The 21,498-nt window shown below is 36.7% G+C and overlaps 1 protein-coding gene across 1 annotated transcript in view; it reads right to left on the bottom strand.

The window, feature by feature from the left end:
* The window catches only part of NUDT14 (nudix hydrolase 14), a 56,625-nt gene that overhangs the window by 2,385 nt on the left and 32,742 nt on the right, over positions 1-21,498 (bottom strand). Inside the window, exons 3-4 of the mRNA XM_071745379.1 lie at positions 13,014-13,078; positions 9,211-9,448 (exon numbers count right to left, since the gene is read on the bottom strand). Of these exons, the coding sequence (XP_071601480.1) occupies positions 9,211-9,448; positions 13,014-13,078 (303 nt within the window). The remainder of the gene's footprint in view (positions 1-9,210; positions 9,449-13,013; positions 13,079-21,498) is intronic.

The following is a 21,498-nucleotide window of genomic DNA, read 5'->3' as shown; positions in this document are numbered from 1 at the left end:
GCTACATTTGTTTGCTTGTTTTTACACAAATATTTAGATTTTTTACTCTTAAGAAGATTATGTCCATTCACAGCTGGAGTCCTCTGCTCATGGACCAGATAGGTACAAGAAGAGAAAGGCAGCCTGAGAGTCTTTCTCTATCCTTCCTGAACTTTAGCCTTGACCCAAATGGACCACAGTAAGCACTCCTCTATCTGAAATAATTCAGTCTCCCTACTAAATTTGTTACAGTGGATTTAGTTGAGGATATTTTAGATTATGTGATCTTTCTTCAGCTAGACTGCTTGCTGTGTATTATAGTTCTTATGTGTTAATCCTCTATTTCCTTAGTACTATTTCATTTAGGTATTCTTAAATAAGGGATAAGTAAATAATCCATTCGTTTAGGCCCTGAAAGAGAATATTCACATCCTAATCACAACTTCTTTATTTCACATAATTACAAGTGACTTTTCACATTAAATCTGGATCCAAAGTTCACTGAAACTATGAATCAGGCACTAGGACAAGCTGAAAAATTACCCTTCATTGTATTATATATACAGAGCATTCTAAGATTTGTAGCAGTGTTATGATCTTAGAACTAAAGTTTTCAGTCAATCTAGCATAAATCACACCCCACAGAAGGAACTAATAATTTGTCTCTCTGTTTCCCAAGAACACTGCCAATTATTTTGTTTGGAAAATTGATACTGAGGTTGGTTTGTCACCTCAGTATATATACTCTTTTTTTTTAAATCCAGAATTTAAATAGTGTTTACTTAGGTACCTATTCACAGATTTTATTATCTAACTACATTACTATTTCAACGTTTTCAGAAAGAGGTTGAAGATACAGGAATATACATAAATTCATTTAAAAAGGCCTATTTCTTTTACCTTTTTTTATTTGATATTTCTTTCTCTAAATGCTCTGGCCTACTCTACCAGTTGATCATTTTTTGCATGGATCCATGTGGAATGCTTTTTACTAAATTAAATATTCCCCAATATTGCCTACTGCTGTCTTTCACAACACTTCCAGACTCTTAGCTATTAATGTATCCTTCCTGTCTTTAGAAAATAGTCCAAAAAAATCAATGCTAGTGACATTTCATTTGTCTTAGGACCTTTGTTTTTTATAGAAGCCAAAACTTAGCAGGTTCATTGCTCTGAAGCTGGTTGAAGTAACAAAGTGTTCTAACACATACCCTTGAGTATACATTTCATTCATTTTGAGTACTTAGGGCCAGAAAAGGAATAGAGGAGAGAGTGAGAATCTTGGTCTGGCTGGTAAAGAAGCACCAGGCTGCTACTAAATTCTCAGTATACTTTCAGGTTTACCTGTCACTCAAAACTCTTTGCACACTCACTTGCACTTTCTGAGTATAATGTTCAAGGAATCAAGGATTTGTCTTTATTCATGGTTAAATTCCTTTTTCTGCTCCCTTCTTCCTCTAGCCCAAGTCTGTGACATATGCTTTTCCTAGCACTAGTATTTGGCATTACCAATCAAATGCTTTTGCCATGGTCTGAAATGAGTCACCTATTAACAGATTACAGCCATATTCATTAGCTTTGCATCTGTGAAAATCACAGGGGTCAGCACACCCGAACTGCAAGTGATGAGTTTCACCCTGGGAAAACCACCTTCCTGATAAAGGTGTCTCCCCTTCCCAGTACAAGAGAGACTTGGATTCAGGGTGGGCAAGCAGGGTCTGAGCTCCCAGCACTTGCCCACGTTGAAATTTCAGGCTTCAATCTCACTCCACAGGTTGCCCAGACCAGGCATGTCATGGCTCATACTGACCCAGACTTACTAAGCCTGGCTTGACCTAGCTGATTGTTCCAGATCTATTTTAATGTGTCTGTTCAGTGCTTGACTCTTATTTATCACTGTGGAACAAATGCAAATGATCTATACAAAACGCAGCTCTGTTTTCCTTGTCTCTCTGGCATGAGGATCAGTTTCCTGTGAGCAGTTTATAGTTGTTTCAGTTAACAGCTACATGGATGACAAATACTCTTTGTCAGATCCTCAGGATTTAATCTCACAAACCTTGTAACTTCAACAGAGAGATTTTTAAAACCAGAAGTCTTTTAGCATTAAACTTTCAGTGTAGCTTCAGAGGCAATTAAAAATACCCATTACTTTTGACAACAGCAAGTCTAAGAATGTAAGCATGTCAAAGTAAGGATACCAAAGTGGTATGGTTTTCATCACAATAGTAACTTAAACATAAGTTTAACACATCGTATGCTGCAATCCCATACTTAATTCTAAATAAAACACTCAACACTGTGATTAAATCATGCTATGCCTTTCAAAGCTATGGGCAACAAGCTTGTAGGCAACACCACAGCAGAAAAGCAGCTTCTGTGGAATGACTGCAGAGTTCTCCTCACCTCCTGGCCTTGGGTGGGATGGGCTGGCAAAACAAGGCTCTATTTGAGTATTTTCTATCTACTTCCCTCTTAGACCAGTGAAAAGACAAGAGACAGATTGTCACTACAATCTATTTTTGAAACACGGCAATAGCAATTATCACAAAGCATTTGTTTAGCTCTTCCTTTTTATTAAACATATGAGGAAATACCTGGCACATGAAACAGACCTCACAAAATGGGACTTTTCATTGCGTCTAAGTTCACAAGAACAAAAATACCTTACGTACATATTTTTGATCACAAGTTGTTAACAGAATCTTACTGCTTAAAAAAGAGAAATAAAAAGGTTTAGGCTTTTAGGAAAGCCACCAAGTGAGGCTGAGTCCAGCCACCTGTGCCCAGGGGTCTCTTCAAACTGAGCACATTCAGGCACTCACACACATTTCACACACATGGATCTGTAACCAGGGTTGGAATTCAAAGCACAGACTCAGGATTAGCTTTGCTTTCTCATGTCTGGGTGCTCATCTGTGTCAACCCACTATTTTATTCACTATGACCATATTCATGATTATTATGTTTTTAATTTGAAGGAGCAAACTTTTGAGAATATAAGCAATATCTTCTACTTGACTCCCTGCTGGAATGTGTGGAACAAGTAAATTGGCTTATTACTGCCAATACTTTATTAGTTTAACTCAGATTTCTGATAGACAGCAATGGAAAGCTAAATTTTTCCGCATTTCTTAATATTTAACTATTACAGAATCGATAAGCAATCAACACTTACCTATTCCTATTAACACAAAAATACATTTTTTTCTTTTAATCTGGCACAGTCCATGTGAAAATTTCTAAATGCAATATATTCTTTTATAAGCTGTAAACTGCTTGGGTGTAGAATTTGGATTTATGGTGAATACATAACATTTACCAATAAATGTGACATAAATCTCTGTTATTTATGCTGAAATCAAGATCTATTTAGGCATGCAACATGTAAGTGATGAACAGTGACATGCAGCTCCTATTGTCACTTCTTAGGACCTTTGTACAGTTCTGACATTATAAGCAGCAGGTGCACAAAAAAAGCAGAGAAGTAATTAACATAAAATTATATTACATTATGCAATCACCCAACAGGTGTACTAGCAGGTGATCTTTCTAATTATAATGCACTCCAACATTTTCAAGGCTATTATTCTTTCTACATAATAACCTGTGAATACAAACCATTTTAACCTCATGGCACTGGGGCTAATAGCCATAGAGCAGTAATTGGAAGATCCAATATTAATTCTGTGAATACTCTTCTTTGTTGTATACTTTTGGAAAAAAATCAAATATAGGAAGATTAAAGTAAATGTTAAAAGAGTGAGGCCCTTAAACTAATCCATCTGATTTTTTTTTTTTTTTGCCAGCTTCTATTGTATCCAATTCATAGCCAAGAGTTTAGTACAGCCTCTGGGAGAAAATAAAGATGGAGTGAAATGAAAAGAACCAGAAGTTCTGGTTCAAATTTAACATGATGGTCTGATTTGTTATTTAAACCCAAATAATTTTATAAATATTCTTCAAGACAACTAAAGGTTTCAAACTAAAAGAAGATCCTGTAAATTGCAGTGGCATTAACATCTATAACTACAACATATTTCCCTGTCCCTGTCTTGTAAAGAAATAAATCTCAAGGAATATATTTGGAAGTACTTGAACCTAAGATACTAACTCACAGCTGAATTTCACATGGGATTCAAACTGAAAACTGTAGGGATACCATGACAGAAGATTTGCTATAAGATAGAAGAGTTAAGTCTGAAGTAACTCACTTATAAAATTTTGCATCTTGAGATCCTGAAAAAGATCCTGAAGTGAAGTTGAACTTCATCAATTCATTTCAGAGGTTTTGAAAAATGAACAATTTAACTGACAATTATATTCATGAAGCCTCAGTTTACAATTATACAACTCCAGTATCAGCTTCATTTTATTCTTGATCTAAATGGTTCCTCTACACCCAATGCATCTACCATCTATGTCAAGAACTCAACACACCAGTAGGCACCAAAACTTTCAAGAGCCTCCAGAAGTGGGTAAGCTGCTGCCAGAAGAGAAAATAAATTTTCTGTAATACCAAAATAAGGTTGCTTATTGTACACCAAGCATGCAAGTAGCAATTTGTGTAGCCACATTGAGAAGATGAAACTCACCATGTAGGCTGCAAACAATACAAAATTTTTCCAGATTGATTCCTGCCTCCATCCAGACAGCAAAATGAACCATTTGCATTTAAATTCACCTCCTGGCTGGCATTTTTCTACAACAGGTACATATATTTCTAATTCTTCACAGTGTGATTCCTCTGATCTCCTCCAATCAAGTCCCTCTTAATATGTTTGTCTGTCTTGTTACCTTCCCCCAATCCAGTCTCCTTCCTTCACCCACACCATACTGTCCTCCTCTAGCTGGAACAACTTGTTCCTAATGATCTTGCTCAACTGGTGTAAATTCCCCAACTCCTGGCTTATTTCCTGATTTCCCATTGACTCCACAGATATTCTGTGGATTATTCAAGGTTATTAAGTCTAAGATCTATTCAGTTAGTGCCTGAATTCTATCAGATGAATACAATGTCACAGGAACTTTGATAGACCTTATGAGTGGGATCCAGCATCTTATATCATTTGTATGTGCTCCTGAAATATCTGTAGCAGTATTGCAGTTGACCTTTTTTGGTTAGCTGAGAAACATTAAAAAAACCAACCAACCAACCAACCAACCAAAACTGCCCTAAAAGCACTGATGAAGGCCCTGATGATAAATAAGGAAAAAAACAAAAAAAGGTGTAGAGAGAACCACAAGTCCTCAGGTGTCGCCGATAATGAACTGGGAGCTTAGGCCCAGCTGTGCCCAATAATTAGGGCCTGCCCCAGCCGGAAATGGGCGGGGCTGAAGGGCAAAATAAAAGGCATGCTCCCAGAAGCAGAAGAGACAAGAGATGAAGATGCCTGAGGAGAGAAGAATGAGAGAGCTCCGGAGAAGAGCCGTGTCCCCGAGAGAAGGCTCGCTGCAACAAAAAGGTATCTTCAGATTACCTCAAATCTTTATGCACCCTTTATGCACCCTTTATGCATGCTGCTGGAGAACAAAGTTCTGCTTGAATCCAGTCTTCAGTACCTTCCTCATTTAACTGAATTCTCCTTCACCATCATGAATGTCCTTTCACAGAGTCCATTTAGTTCTCAGCCCATGTTTTTTCCACGCATTGTTCCTTCCTCACTTCTACCCCTTTCCTACTTGAAGATCTTCTATTTCATTATCCACCCCACACACACACTTCAAGTTCTCCCTACATGTGTTCCATGCCCTTTTCTTCCCAATCCATTGGCCACAGAACTGTGCTGAGCTCCCTGGCCAAAGCAGTTTGTCCCTTTGCACTTAAGTGTCTTCTGCTCTCCGTGTCCTTCTGTCGGGTCTAGCTCAAGTCCTGCTTTAATTCCAGTCAGGCCATTTCCTTTTCATAACCACTGTTCCAGAAAGAGATGTCATGAGGAACACAAGGCTGATCCTTGCTTTCACTCTAAAGGGTGTGATGACACCCAAACTTGTTTGTACAAACACTTTCCCAGTGTGCACACAACTCTACAAAAACCTAACAGACTTGACTCAGTAATTATTAATTATAGTTATCTAAATATTTTAATGTGGTTTTATTTGCATCAAGAAAAGAACAAGGGCTAACAGATCCATTAGGAATATATCAAGTGCAGTAAAATATCAGCTATCAAAGGATAACAGGTCTTGTGTACGGGGGCAGCAACACAAAAAATGTTATTGCAGTTCATCAAGGCTTTGAACGCTATCTGATGTGACAGATTCATTAAGAAGTTAGGAGATCATGGTATACTTAGAAGAAACTGTGAAATAGGTGCAAAACAAGTGTGAAAATAGTACTCATGGAACAAGTATCACTGTCAAATTGGAAATACAAACTAAACTGAATTCTACTGGAGATCATCCTCCATTTAATATAATTTAATATTTGGGTTTAGGACTTATGTGCTGGAATGCAGACTGCATGTCACAAAGCAGAGCTAAATTATTTATAAGAAGCTAGAGATGCTTACTAGAATTCAAAATATTCCCAACAACTGGGAGAAATGGTCTGAAAAAAATAGGATGCAATTCAGTAAAGCAAGTTCAAGGCTCTGTGTTCAGGCAGCAATAACAAACAGCACAAATACAAACAGGAGGTGAATGACTGCAGTATTGCTGCAGAAAATAATTTTGAGATAAGGGAAGCATGGTTGACCATAAATAAACAACATGATGCCACTGCAAAAGAACAGGCAATCATCATACTATAACGTATAAAGAAAAAAACCTGTAAGACTAGGGAAATAATGTTTCTCCTCTGACACTGTTAAAGCCCCTGCTAAAATACCGTACTCCACTTTTGGTGCTATGTTTTTAAGAAATATGCTTTTAAGATGGTAGAGGACAGAGGAAGAAGTGATCAGACATCTAGAAAACATGGCCTAAAGAGAAAGCTTAAATCACCTAAAACAGTTTTGCATAGGCAAAAATAAAATAAAGGGGAGACATGTTCAAACAAGTATGTGGAAGGTGCAGAAGGACTTCATGTCCACTGGAAACAGGGTAGTAAGCCTCAGACTTGAAGAAAGGGAAATTTAAGTAAGACATGAAGAAAAACTTGATCAAGGCACAGACAATTGAGCCACAATGGTGAAACCCTCCAAGAGAAGCTATGAAATGATGCAATTTTAGAGAAAGCACAGAAGGATGTTTGTCAAAAGTGATTTAAATCCAGCTGAGCTTGATCTTTGGAAGAGGAGCAGTCTAGATTATATCCTCCCAAAATTACTTCCAATTCTGTTTACTAAGGCTTCTCTCTGACTTGATGCACTGGATCAATAAATAATACAGACCAACTAGCACATGGCAGATCATAGTAGAAGTGCATGATGTATTGTAAATATTGATGGCAAATGTATGCATTAATGTTTTATGTCAGTGCTTTGTACTGACAGTCACAGAATGAAACAGCAGCAAAAACCATTTGGAAAAACCTGTTACACTTAGAAAAAGCCCACAAATTCTTATATGTAATACAGCCATTACAGAAAAGATGTACTTAGCAGACCATAGGGGAATCAATTACTTCCTGTCTTTGCATCAAATCCTCAAGGATCAGACAGATATGCCAGTCTTTGGCTGAAGGAAGAACAGGACATTCCTAAAAGGAACACCATAACATTTAGAATAAAATTTTCCTACACAGCACAGGAAGTCCAAAAAACTGTAAAATACCATCTTTGAGGCTTTAACCTTTCATGTTAATCTAAAAAAATAAATTCCATACAACCCTTCTGACTTCAGCATGGATCTCTGTGGGCAGAAGGCTGTGCCCACATAGACAAAGCTGGATTGGGGGATTAACATATTAAGTGCCCTTTGCATGGGTCTCAACAGAGAAAACTCCAATTGTGTACTTTCTTTGCAAGTCAGTGCAATTAAAAAAAAAAAAAAAAAAAAGGCAAATAAAAGGACAACCACCTGTAGGATACAAAGACATTTATAAACCAAAACCAAAGTGTTTTGGCCAGATGTGAATTGCTAATGTTGAGTCAAACTTCTATGCTGACACTACAAATGTCCACAGCTACAGAATTGCTATTCTGCTGTTCCTATTTTGTGTTTATATACAAATACATATGGACATATACATATGAATATATCTGCATGCTGGGGCCTGTCAGTGTCACCGAACCGAAGAAATTCTATAGACAGCTTTTGCTCATAAATCTAGCAGGCATTTTTTCTTTCAGTAGAACAAACCCTTAATCTAGTTTCAAGGAGTTGTAAAAGACTGCTCCTGTGATTCACCCCCTCCCCTCAACAGAAGCACTGCTTGTTAATCCAGCAGGAAATAACATTTGCCAGGATTGACAGCTGTGGATTTGTATTCAATTCCCAAATTAAAAACCAATGACAGGGCCTAGTTCAATGGAGATGTCAAGCAAAATAAAGAAAGCAAAAAATCTGCTTTCTCTGTAAAATACAAACATACATACATTTTGGATAACAATAGGAAAAGCTGGGGATGAGATATAATGGGATTAAAGCTGCGTGCAGTTTTACCTGATGTTTTTTTAATTTTATTTTTTCCTCTCCAGCAACTCTTTTTCCTCCTATGTATCAAGTTTCCTCTTACTCCTAACATATTTCAAAATATTAAAATCTATTTCAATAACTATTTAAAATTCTGCAAAAAAATAAAATGTAAAAATTTTCAATCAAATCGGCAAGATCTCCATATAAAACAAAAATTATGGTCCAATTTAAGAAGCCTAAATTATGGCCCAAATATTATCTAATGTCTAGAGCTAGTGGTGCAAGTTCTCATTTTTCTACAAAGCTCTGTTAACTGAAAAATAAAGTCCATTTTGGGCAGTTTCTACTGTTAATCAGAATAATAAAGATCAGAGCTGGAAGATGTCAGACATAGTAAAGTTGGGCTATTTTCTTAAACTCTAACAAACTGATTTTAAAAGCCTAATACAACTTTTCCCAATTCTAATAGTTTTTGCAATAAACCACAATAATATCATCCTTACTCAGAATTTAATCCTGTAATTATGAGTTTATAATTCCTTAAGTCTCTGTAAATGCTCCTCTCACTTGCAGAAAATTATACCTTTCACATTCTTTCAGATGTCCAACACGTTGCTTTAACAAGGGAACAGGAAACATCAATGTATGTTCAAGCCACTTCAGAAATCTGTGAAACAACAAAATGCTGTGGTTCACCTTCCTACTGCTTACCTGTAAGAAGTGATCCTCCTCAGTGCTGTAACAGGGACACAGTAGCCACACTCTTCTAAGATTTCCCCACAAGCAATTTCTTCTAAAGAAAGATTTGGTTTGTCCACGATGCCAGCACAGAGTTCATAGGTCACTCCTACCACAGCAGGTAAGGGATCCTCCAGACAAGAGAAGCTTTCCTTGTCCTGATTCTGAAAGACTTGGGGATGATGTCTTTCTATTTCACACATGTAAACGGCTAAAAGGAGAAAAAAAAAAAAAAAAAAAAAAAAAGAAGAAGAAAAAAGAAAAAGAAACAATTGGGGTTTAAAGCATTATTAATTCATGCATATAAATAGAAAAAAGGACAGTATACATGCATTTTACCTGGAAATTTATAACCATCAGATCATTTCAGAGTAGCAAATAGTTCAGTTGTAATTAAAATTACACCACAGTGAAATAGGAATTTTAGAGAACAATGACTCTCTTGCCATTTCTGTAAAATTATCCTTTAAACTGTATTTGTGCTTACATCATTTCAAATGAGTTCATGCACAAATTAAAATATATATATATAGGGATATATATATGCAATTGAGTTCATTAAAGAAGTCTGTGTCACAGAAGGTCCCCACAGCTTCCATTTGCTAGGCAATGAGGTTATCAGGATTTAAACTATGCATTTATCTTGCAGGAAAGTTGGGTTCCACATTATGTACCATGTGCACAACGATGAGTCTTTCAGCCTGTCAACTCAGCTGTTATTTAGAAAGGGTATGAAAAGCATGTATGTTTCCTTGGAAAAAAAAAAATCCTCTTTTGAACATATAGCTCCTTCCATAGATTCCTGTGTGGAATCTGAAAAAAGACTTCTTGAACTAATCTACAAACAGCTGCCCCTGTAATGCACTCCTATAGAAAGTGCAAATGCCAGGTTTTAGTCCTTATTTAAGCAAAGCCTTTCACTGATGTCAACAAAAATTTTGCCTGAGTGAGAACTGCAGGACTGATTTTAACACACAAAGGATCACTACTGACAATGCCAATCATCTAACTTCAGTATTCAGGTATAATCCCACCTGTTTCCTTATTGAAATTTCTTCATGTCTATTCCTTTGCTTTCCATAAAAGTTGCCATAAAGGTGGCATCATCCATCCTGAATACAATTATTATAAAATTTGAAATTATTTTTATTCCATTAAAATATTTTACATATGTATTTCATATACACATATGTAGTTTTCCAATGAGCTTATCTTTTCTTTCCCATTCTAAATCTTACAGATCTGGTATGTAAGAGCTCAGGTTTCATGGACATCTTTTAGTTCTTACAGTTACTGTATTTAGCATATTATTTCTTAAAACTGTGAAACACAACAAGGTCCCTAAAAAATGTTTTCCCATAAAAGTAAAGTACCACAGTGACTTCTCAAGCACTTGGGCTCTGGGGGAGAGTCTATACCCCAGATGTTTGTCCCTAGGCTCCTTCTATAATGCCTCTTGCCTCAGAAGTAAAGTATAGCAAGATCAGCACCTGAAAGGGATATGTCTAGGTCAGTCTAAAAAGAAGGAAAAAATTCAGAAGTTTGCAAAAAAAAAAATTTAAAAAACTTAAAACTTTCATGGCTGTTTGCAGTAGGTACATTGAAGCATCTGAGGTTCAGACATTTAGGAAGAGGAACTACTATTTCTTAGTTGAAAAATACAATTAGAGCTCAGTTTTCTTTTTAAAATGCAGCACAAATGTGGCAAAACAAATATTCTATGCAGAGTCTGAAGGACAGATCTTGAAGGCATTTATTCATATTGTCATTATTCCAAAAACCTTCTACGAGCTATGACAATTATCATAAATGACAACTACCTCCAGGATCTCTTTGAGATGAGCCAAATACTTTTGTGATTTTATTGCTTTGTCTTATCTGTATCTGTAAATACTAACAGAAATAATGCATGCATGCCAGGAGAGGATCAAACCAGGATGCAGGTAATAGTGTGGGTACAGAAACATGAAACCATGATGAAAGCAACTCTCTGTTATAAATACATTGAATCCTTGAAAGCCACCCTGTGGCCCTCATTCCATCAGGCACCTGCTGTTCTCCTTCTTCCTCAACACAACTGGGCTCCAGTTCTGGGCCCTTCAGTTCAGGAAGGATATCGAGGTCCTGGAGCAGGACTGGTGAAGGGACTCGAGCACAGATCCTATGAGGAGAGGCTGAGGGAGCTGGGGGTGTTCAGGCTGGAGAAGAGGAGGCTCAGGGGAGACCTCATCTCTCTCTACAACTCCCTGAAAGGAGGTTGGAGCCAGGGGGGGGTTGGGCTCTTTTCCCAGGCAACTCTCAGCAAGACAAGAGGGCACAGTCTCAAGTTGTGCCAGGGGAGGTTTAGGTTGGACATTAGAAAGAATTTCTTTATGGAGAGGGTGATCAAGCATTGGAATGGGCTGCCCAGGGAAGTGGTGGATTCTCCGTCCCTGGAGATATTTAAAAAGAGCCTGGATGTGGCACTCAGTGCCATGGGCTGGGAACTGCAGCGGTAGTGGATCAAGGGTTGGACTTGATGATCTCTGAGGTCCCTTCCAACCCAGCTGATTCTATGATTCTATGCCTCCGTTTTTGTTTGCAGAAACAGGCACCAAGGCAGACAATAACCATGGCACGAAAACACAATGTCAGTGATGTGAGTAATGGCAGGGCACGGCTGCAGACACTGAACTGCTATGGGGTGTCTGAGTGACCTCTGTGCCTCACGTCAGGTTTCTGAGCAGCTCCAGCCTCTGGAACAGTTTAACTCTCAGGAACAGTCCAGTCTATTGAGGAATATTTGTCAGTTTCATTGGGATGATGGAATGAACATATATATATATATATATATTTATATGCACATATATGAAGGTTTCTGCCTAAGATTGCCTCAAAGACAGCAATAGCAGTAAGAGCCATTTTATTTGTCTGGCAAATAAAAGACATTGGATTATTTATAAACAAATAAACAATTTCTCTTTTGGAATAGTCAATATAGTGCTTCATAAGAAGTCTGCGCTGTCAGTGTAACAGTGCTGCACAACACTGAAGAGCCTGTCAATCACTGTCAGTAAGAAAGGACAGCATGACACCACCCTTGAAAGTTTCCTACAAAGTCTACCAGGAGCAGTCTTGAAATGGTCTCTTAGCAACAGTCAGTGAAATGTCTTGTGATTTTTTTTTTTTAATTAGCACGCAGGGAATATGCATTTAGTTTTTAACTTCCAAAAAGTAAAAACTGCTTTAAATTAAAATGACTGATACAAAAACTCCAGAAAAAATAGGTATTAGTGGGAATTCGTAACACAACAACTGGTAAAATGAAGCAGTCTACATATTAATGAAAAAACCATGCAGTGCTGAATTTCCTTCATCTGAAATCCCCAAGTACACAAAGTATGCTAACACATTAAAAAAGGAATATTCCAGGTTAAAAAAAAAAAAAAAAAAAGAAAAAAAGACTTATTGTGTTTCTGCATGGAAGCTGCCTACTAAATGCTAGATAGTATAAGAGGAACTTCAAATAAAAGAAATCTATTGCTGTTTATAGTTTAAGAGGACAATGAGTAGCCCAAGAGCACAATGTAAGGCTACCCTGATCATTCATTTCATCTATAATGGAAATTTCCCTGGTTAGAAATTCTGACCAACTGAAAAGGGTGGGCTTTTATAGAAAGAAACAGAACACAGAACAAAGATTTTTATCACCACAGATGCACCAACTTTTAACTGCTAAACCCTTAAAAGCTTGCTTCACTAGAGAGCAAAAGTAAAGCTAAAAAAGGGAGGATTACCTGGGCGGAACTGCTTCACCACAACAAAGCACTGCCGAGAAGTATTAAAGATCAGGATTGACACACTGAGGAGGAAGACAGAAAACAAAAGATCAATGCCTTATGAAGGATTATTGCAGAACTTTTAAACTTACAACTCGTGAATTTAATTTTAACTACATAAATACATAGAAGATTCATTACTTAAGCCACAATGCAATGAGATCCTTGTCCAAAATCCACCAAGAGGGATATACAGTAGCTCGTGTTCCAAAGCCCATGAGAATTTACCCCAAATTAAGTCACTTTTGGCTCTTGCCATGCACAAAACTAAGCAACCAATCAACTCCTTCTCCCCAGTAGAAAAAAAATCCAGCTCAGGAACACTGATACTTAACAGTAATAACATGAAAAAAATAATCCTTAAAAATAAAAACGTTTTCTTCCTTTACATCAGTCACAGATTAGGATAGTCTAAGTCTTAGGAACAGTCAAGTCTCAGAGCCAGAGAATTCTGTATAAGCACAAGGCATCTCCTGTCTGTGGCTACTTGCTGAGTTTGGCCTTAAAACAGACACCATTCAAGTCCAATTCTGTACAAATTTAAACCAGAAGCAGTTTTAACTGTCACCACATTCAGTGGTTTAAAAGTCACATTTTTAAACTTTCCCCTCTCCTCTTTGGTTATTTGAAATAGATGTCAGGGGGAAACCTGGCATTTTGAGTGTTTGGAGATGCTCTAGAAGTGTGGACTTCTCTTTACCACTTAAATTATTCTCACATTTTATTAGTTTAAAAAAAAAAAACGCAGACAAAAGTCTCTCCTTAGTTGGTATCCCGTTAAAGCCTGCAAAAACAACTGTATATTTTGCTCATTACCATGGTAGCATTCTCTTATTTGTTAGGCTTCACTGTATGTAATTGGAAATTTAAGTCATTATTCTATGAACTCTACAATAGATCAGACTAACAATGGCATATTTGCAGAGTTGAGTCAAACTTCCAACTTTTCTTGCAAAAGAGCTGTATATTTATTTTCACCATTTGATTTAATAATGAAGGCGGAGGCTGCCAGAGAAACTGCTATTTGATTATTATTTAAAATAACGTTAATGTTTATCATAATATACTTTAACCAAAACAGAAGGGAGAAGTCCAGATGTTAACTTTTAAATTCAGAGTTGCTACTCTCAAAGACCTGTACTGCATACTGATGGCTTCTTGCCCCAGGAGATGGCATTTGCAGGCAATTTTAAAGCAAAGAAGTTTTGCCTTTGGAGAGGCTGAAGGAGAACATTCACTCTGCCTACTGGCACAGGGTTCTTTCTAACCAACACCAAAATAACTGGGGGTTAGGAAAGATGAAGCTAAACCACAGCCTACAAGGTTTTTAAGTTTACTTAAGTATTATTCTTTGGGTTTTTTTTCTTTATATGACTGTTCCTCTCCCCAAAGCACTCCTGATTGAGGGTATATTTTGCACTAAATAAATGGGAAAACAAATTACTTCTCAATCTTCATTTTTTGTCCATGAGTCTAAGGATGTGCACGGCCTGAAATTGAAGACAGCAGATGTCTTGAGCTGAGGTTAAAGAGTAGAGATTTCCTGAAGCATACGGTTGCCCTTTACCTCTCTTTAAATCCAGCACCCCAGGCCCAATCTTTCGCTTGGCTTGCCTTCTTCAGCACATCTCATTAAATAACTCATACCAACTCATTAGAAATGGCTCAGCTAATAGACATTATTTTTTTCCTAAGAGTCAATCACTTGAGATTTTTATGGAACAGATGGGAAAATTAAAAACAATCTGTCAGAATTAAGGAACGAGATCAAATTAAGCTGCAAAGGGGTAGCAGCAAGTTATTACAATTGACTGCTTCTCACACCATCTTGAGATGAGAGGGTACAGAAATGGCATAAATCTGTAGAACTTTCTATTTAATTACTTCTAATTTTCTGAGAGACTGACAAACAATTTAGAACATAAATTTGCATTTTTTAACAAACCACAACACACGAGTTCTAATATTTCTTGTCAGAGCTGGAAAGTCATGGAGGAGAAAGTCCAGAATTGCACCTTTCTAGGAGGAGTGTGACATGACAAAGGCTCCTCCACACCACACCACACGTGTCTGTGGACTGCAACTGAATAGAAAGACAACCTAGTAAGAGATGTCACTTTATTGCACGTGTTCCAGGGTTGATGAAGGCCACAGGCCTGCTCAGACTTCAGCCCAACCTTTCTTCAGCTTCCCGATGCAGAAGCTCCTGCTCACTTTACACATACAATAAATCACTACTGCACTTAAACGAGACTTTCTCCCAGTAAACAGGCTACTATGGGGTACTGTAGGATGCTTCTCTTTCTATAAATACAGCAACAATTAGGAGCCTTAAAACATTTAAACATTTTAAGAAAAATTAAGTCAATATGCAGAAATTCTGTAAAGCTGATGCATGGACACCTGCAACATGGGAATCCAGCATCATAATTCCTTCTCCAACTTTAAGAATCTCATAAGGAGAGAAGATACACAACTGGAGACAACTTTTAATGCTGAAAACACATCTTAAAGAAGTTTGGAAAACGATTTTATTGTGTGTCATTGGACTAGAAAATTATTTCCAAATTTCTTCCTTCCCCCCACGTAGTACAGCTTTTTATTACTTATTGATGCTTTATGACATTCCAGCAGAGCAGACATTTATATACATGTACTACTACTACTTCACACACACATCTGAGAAAGGAAAGTGGTGTTTCTAGAAGCAGTGTAAAAAGGCAATATTCAATCACAGCAGTTACAAGGCAGGGGACAGATGAAAACTGACGTCCTGTTAAAATGTGCACAAACATATGGACTGACGGAAAGTTAATTCTTTTGAAATTTATCATAGCAATTAAGAACAGCAAATATGATTTGCCAAGGGTACAAGAACATGTACTTGTATATCTCCAGTATTGGAAGGAAGGTTTTGGGGATTGGGAGTTGGGGTTTTTTGTGGTTGGTTTGTTTGCCTTTTTTTTTTCTTTTTTTTAAGATAGAAATGTAATTTCACCTTGTAGCCAGCAGTCTGGTAACCTTCTGCCTTGATTTCTCAGTTGGTGACCTGGGCTACACTTTAATCCACAAGCAACTGCTAAAACTTACCAATTGGTTTTCATGAGACAAACTTAAAATCCTCCAGTAAAGTATTGACTCAGCCTTTCCTTTTTCTTATATGTGACCTTAATGCATAATTTACAAATGTGAATTTGCAAAACTAAAAAATATTTTATTTTTTAAAATTACAGTGTAGTAATAGCAAAGAAAAGTAAAAGATTCTCATGTGTTTCTGTGAATGAAATAAGACTCTGAAGGCTGGACATGAGGATTTTTAAAGATAATCTTTAACTAATTAATTTAACTAACTAATACTATAGTATGCTAAGTAATTGATAAGGTAATCTGGGGAAAGAAATTGACCTTTCTTTAACTATTTTAAGAGCAAGTCAGGATCTTCTTGTGTGGATGTCTAGCTTGGGTATGTGTGTGTCACACAAATTCTAATCAGAATCAAACAATGGAAGTGAAAGTATCTAAAAAAAGACTGATGTTAACATTGAAAGCCAAGGATTTCCAGCTATTAACCACAGCCACTTCCACCTACTTTTAAAGGCTAAAAATTATCTCAAATTTAGTTTTAAGTCTATAATGCTGTTTGTGCTGCTTACAAATGATAATCTCAACACCCTAGTAAAGGCTCTAAGAAGTCTTCATTTAAAGAAACCCAACCTAACAAACAAACCAGCCCAAAACACCAGAACCCTCACAACCATATCAGGGCCTATGGTAATTCAGTCACCATTCTCAAAGAAGACAACGAGAAAAGAATGGCAGATTTCAAAAAAAAAGAAGCACCAGAAAAATGGCATGCAGGAATAAAAGCAAGTAATTGATTCAGTCAGTCCACTTGACTCTCAACAGATATTTGGTATTAAAAATCCCTTGATAAAATCAGAATAAAATAACCAAATGTAGCATACAATCACAGGATATTTAGAGAGATGTATTCATGTCAGCTGGAGAACATGTGAATATAAAACATATATATATATTTGTTTATATAGCTTATAAGGGAGTAAGTGGCAAGACTTACGAAATGAAAAAAAAATTAGTTGCCCAATAATAGTTTTAGCTTTAAAGTAGAGATTGTTTTTTCCTTTTAGAGTTATATGAAATTGGCTTTCCTTGTTCATTAAGTGTTAACAATCTGAACTTTCATATTTCTGTGTCAACACTATAATTTCACCTAGTATTCTTAAAATCCTACCTTTGAGAAACACCCCTGATCAGGATTAAAACATGCTAGTGAAAAAGTGTGCTTTTCTTGCTTAAATCTGAAATGACTGTGCTTTCAACTTTAAAGTGATAATCAAAAAACCCAAACTTGTTTGAGAGCTAACAATTGACAGTCATTTTTTTTGAGGATTCATCCTCAGGGAGGGCCTACTTCATCTTCACAGAATGACAGAATTGTCACTGCTGGAAAAGATCTTTAAGATCACTGCATCCAACTGCCAAAATCCACACCAAAATAAATATATATATTGATATCTGTATCACCCATCAGTGCCTCATCTACACAGCTTTAAAATACTTCCAGGGATAGTGATTCCACCACCTACCTGGGCAGACCATTCCAACACCTTACTACTCCCTCAGTAAAGAAGTTTAGAAAAAAAAAAAAAGTTACTGCAAAATTGGTTTTGGTGATCATGAGAAAGAATTGCATGTAGCCCCTGTGTCACTTCTGTACTGAAATTAAGCATCCATTTCACAGCTGGGCACATCCAGAAAACTTCTAATGTCATATCTAAAGCACCACCTCCTTCCTTTTATCAGAGCAGCACCCAGTATTTTAAGCCAGAGAAAACAGTCCCTTCACTTTCAGAGCAGACGTAATAAAGCTGTACTCTTTGATTTTTCTGCAGTGCAATTCCTTTAGTTTCCCAGAGCTTTGACTATAATGCAGATAGTCCTGAGATTAAACGTGTGCGCTTGGACAGTCTTTACCGGTTCATTTAGGTCTTCCTTCAAAGCATTTTACATTTTTCAAAGGCCAGCATCAATCCAATAGGCTGCTTAAAATGCAGCCTATTACAAAAGCAAATCTGTAAGCTCCTGACAAAAACATTCAGCCTTTCATACTAATCACAGAAAAAGTGGATTTGGCAAAAGATAATTAGACACATCTAGAAGACTTCTGTATTCTGATGAAATCTGAATGCTTTCTTCAATGCAACTTACATATTTAACACTGAGTAAAACCAGAATAAAGAGGTGAAACACGTATGGTTGAGAAAATAAACATTACTTTGGAAAAAATCAAAAGGAAGATTAGTTTCAGTAAACTGAACTGCAGCAGGAAGTTGCTCATGATACCATAAAGCAGGAAGCATATGTTTGGTTAATCATCAGACCGGTCTAAGAATGAATTAAGAAGTGCTAACAAATCTATATACGTGCACTTTTAAAGCATTATATCTACTTGTCAAGTAGTAATTTGCACCCAACCAAAGAATATGATGCAAGACAACTTCTTTGGAATAAACAATCCTCCCAGCACTCTGTGCTCATGTAGCACAGACAAAAAACCAGAAAGTAAATTAAACTGCAAAATAAATGAGACATCAAAGCACATTGCTCTCAATAACATTCTTTAAGTGTCATATTTTGGCCCGTATCCCAGGATACCCTTGGAAATGACACACTGCATCTCAATGGGATTCTTTCAACAAAATATTTTAATAAATAATTTCAGGTTTTATTCTAATTTACTTGATTAAATAAAGCTTTGTGGGCATTATGTGCAGCAGATGTCAGAGCCTGATGGGCTTTTGTTCCAACTCCTAATTTTTTCTGAAACTGATGTTTATAAATGCTATCACAGAAAAAGACTAATAAATAATCCCTCTAGAAGGCCTAATTATGACTACCTTGTGAAATGGCAAAAATCAATGTTTTTAAAACAATATCAGGTTTCAAGGTCTGCTTGGAAAATAAGAATTTTGAATGTTCTGTGTTCGCGAAATTAGGGACAAACCAACAATTTTGTTTCTTAACTACTAAAAACCAAACATGAACTGAACAACTCAATTTTTTCCTCAGGTATAAATGTATATTCTTACCACCATTAGTGAGAAACATAGACTGAGAAACTGGCAGTTCTTCATATTTTACCCAATTTTCCCATTTCTAGACTAATGGTTTCTATGGTTCCTTTTATTTTTTCCCCACAAGGTATTTTCAGATAAAATTCTCAAAATACAGACAGATTACAGAACATTTCCCATCTCTCATAGGATTATTTTTTTACCAATACCAAATGCTGGTCATGACCATGCTACTCTCCCTAGAACACATAAAATTTTGGCACTCTTCAGACAGAGCAATTTTAATTCAAAACCACCTACAAGCAAAGGGAAGATTTCCTGATTTTATCAACTGTAAGAGAAGAAAACATATCCACTTACTTTGTGTGTTACTGCAAATAATAAAAAGTTTAAGCCTTAAACTCATAAAAACAAGATGTCTCTAATCTGGATACCAGAAATCTGTATTTAGAAATTTATGACTAATCAGCCAAAACTCTTGTGCACCTGCTCAGGTTTAAGATTTTTTATAGATTCTGTTACTAAAATTATGTAAACATTTAACTTCCCAATGAAGCAATGACCTCAGTAAGGATTTTATTGCCATTTTACCCTATTTCAGTGATACAGCAGAGAAAACTTTATATGCTTTCATATTACATACTTCAAAAGGTGGAATGAGAATCTGAAAATGTGGCTTTTAATTGTGTTTTTCTCTGATAACTTAACAGACCTATCTCTGATAACTTCAAAAATAGGTTTATATTTGCCTCATTGCTATTATTTTATTTAGATTGGATCCTAAGGTAATAACATAATAAGACACCTTAAAAGACAGTAAATATGCCTGCAGAATTCCTGGCACACAAGCAGAGGTTCTGTCAAATCTTCACTTTAAAAAAATAAAGCCAAACAGGAAAATCAAAAAACACAAGCATTAAGTGCATTTTTTTTTGTAAATATCATATGCAAACAAATTGTGTCATTACTTGGGTTGAAGGAATTTAATAGGCTACTACATTTTTCCTTCTAATAGCAGGAAAAACATCATTATCCTGAAAGCATCCTTGAAAGACAGATACCAATTCTAGACGTGAACGTTTTCAATGACAGCAATTACAAAATGTGTCTTCCTAGATTGTCATGTTGCCTATTGGTAAAAATGGTTTCTTAGTGTTAATTGTACTAAATACTTTCCACATCAGACATAATTTCTGGTTCTGTCATTGATTACTGACAAAATTAAATTATTCCAGCCTGCTTTGCAACATTTATTTACATATTTGTGATAAGCAGTAATTTTTCTCTTCAGTTGTGTTATCTTTTGTATGAACATGCCCAGCCATCATTACATTCTCTCACCTATTATTTCCCTAAACTTTTCATCATTTTCGTTGTTTGTTGAACTACATCCAGTTTATTTGAAACAGTGCATTATCTTCTGCACTATCTTTGAAGATAATCAAGAAAATTCCACATCATTGACACCCTGAAGGAGACATTACAAAGACAGACAAGGTTTACAGTACAACATTATATCATTGAACATAAAAGGCACATGCCACCCAAGAAAGATTTTTTTTTTTTTTTTAACCTATATATAAAGATGTTAAAAAGCTGTATTTTACCCATTTTTAAGCTGCTATGATAATTCTTGCACAAAGAAAGCATCTGAGTTAAATTTCATGGTGTCTTATAATACACTAGGACATAAACCAGAAAAATACATCCAGGATTAAGTTTCCATAAAGCTCAAGTGATCTGGCATATGAAACAGGAGAAGGAATTTAATCCACTCCTATAATGTGGTCAGGGCACATGATTTCCACCCTGTCTCCATAGCTGCCACTGAGCCAGAATAGCAACCCTGGCTCCTCCAGGCCACTCGTGTGGCTCCAGTCACCACCCATCACCTGGCTGGCTCTGGTGGCCCTGGCCACCGATGGGGCAGGACCCTGCTGCAGCTGTTGGGCTCAGGCATTCCTCCTCCTCCTCCTCCTTCTCCTCCTTCCCTGCACAGCCACGTTCCTGACCTCAGCAGTGCTCAGCCACCAGAATTTGGCCAGGTAACTTCAGGGCAGAGAGTGACAGGTTGAATATATCCATCTTCCCTCTCTGAGTGAGGTTCCTTTTTATCTCGAGGTTCTCCTGATGCTGGTACCTGGAGGACACAACACCCTGAGGTGCAGATTGCCTTGGTTGCCTTCAGCCTGCAGCATCCCTCCCATTGGAAAACTTCACTTTCCAGTTGCCTTTGTAACAGGTGAAGTATAAAGACCTTTTTTTCTAAGCAAACAGTTAAAATTTAATCAGGAATTCATTTGTTTTAAATGTGAAATACATTAATCTCTTTGCATAAAAGAAGACAG

The sequence above is a fragment of the Heliangelus exortis genome, chromosome 5 (genome assembly GCF_036169615.1).
Source record: "Heliangelus exortis chromosome 5, bHelExo1.hap1, whole genome shotgun sequence".
NCBI classification, from domain to species: domain Eukaryota; kingdom Metazoa; phylum Chordata; class Aves; order Apodiformes; family Trochilidae; genus Heliangelus; species Heliangelus exortis.
The sequence above is the reverse complement of the archived record's forward strand: the minus strand, read 5'-3'. Positions and strand labels throughout refer to the sequence as shown.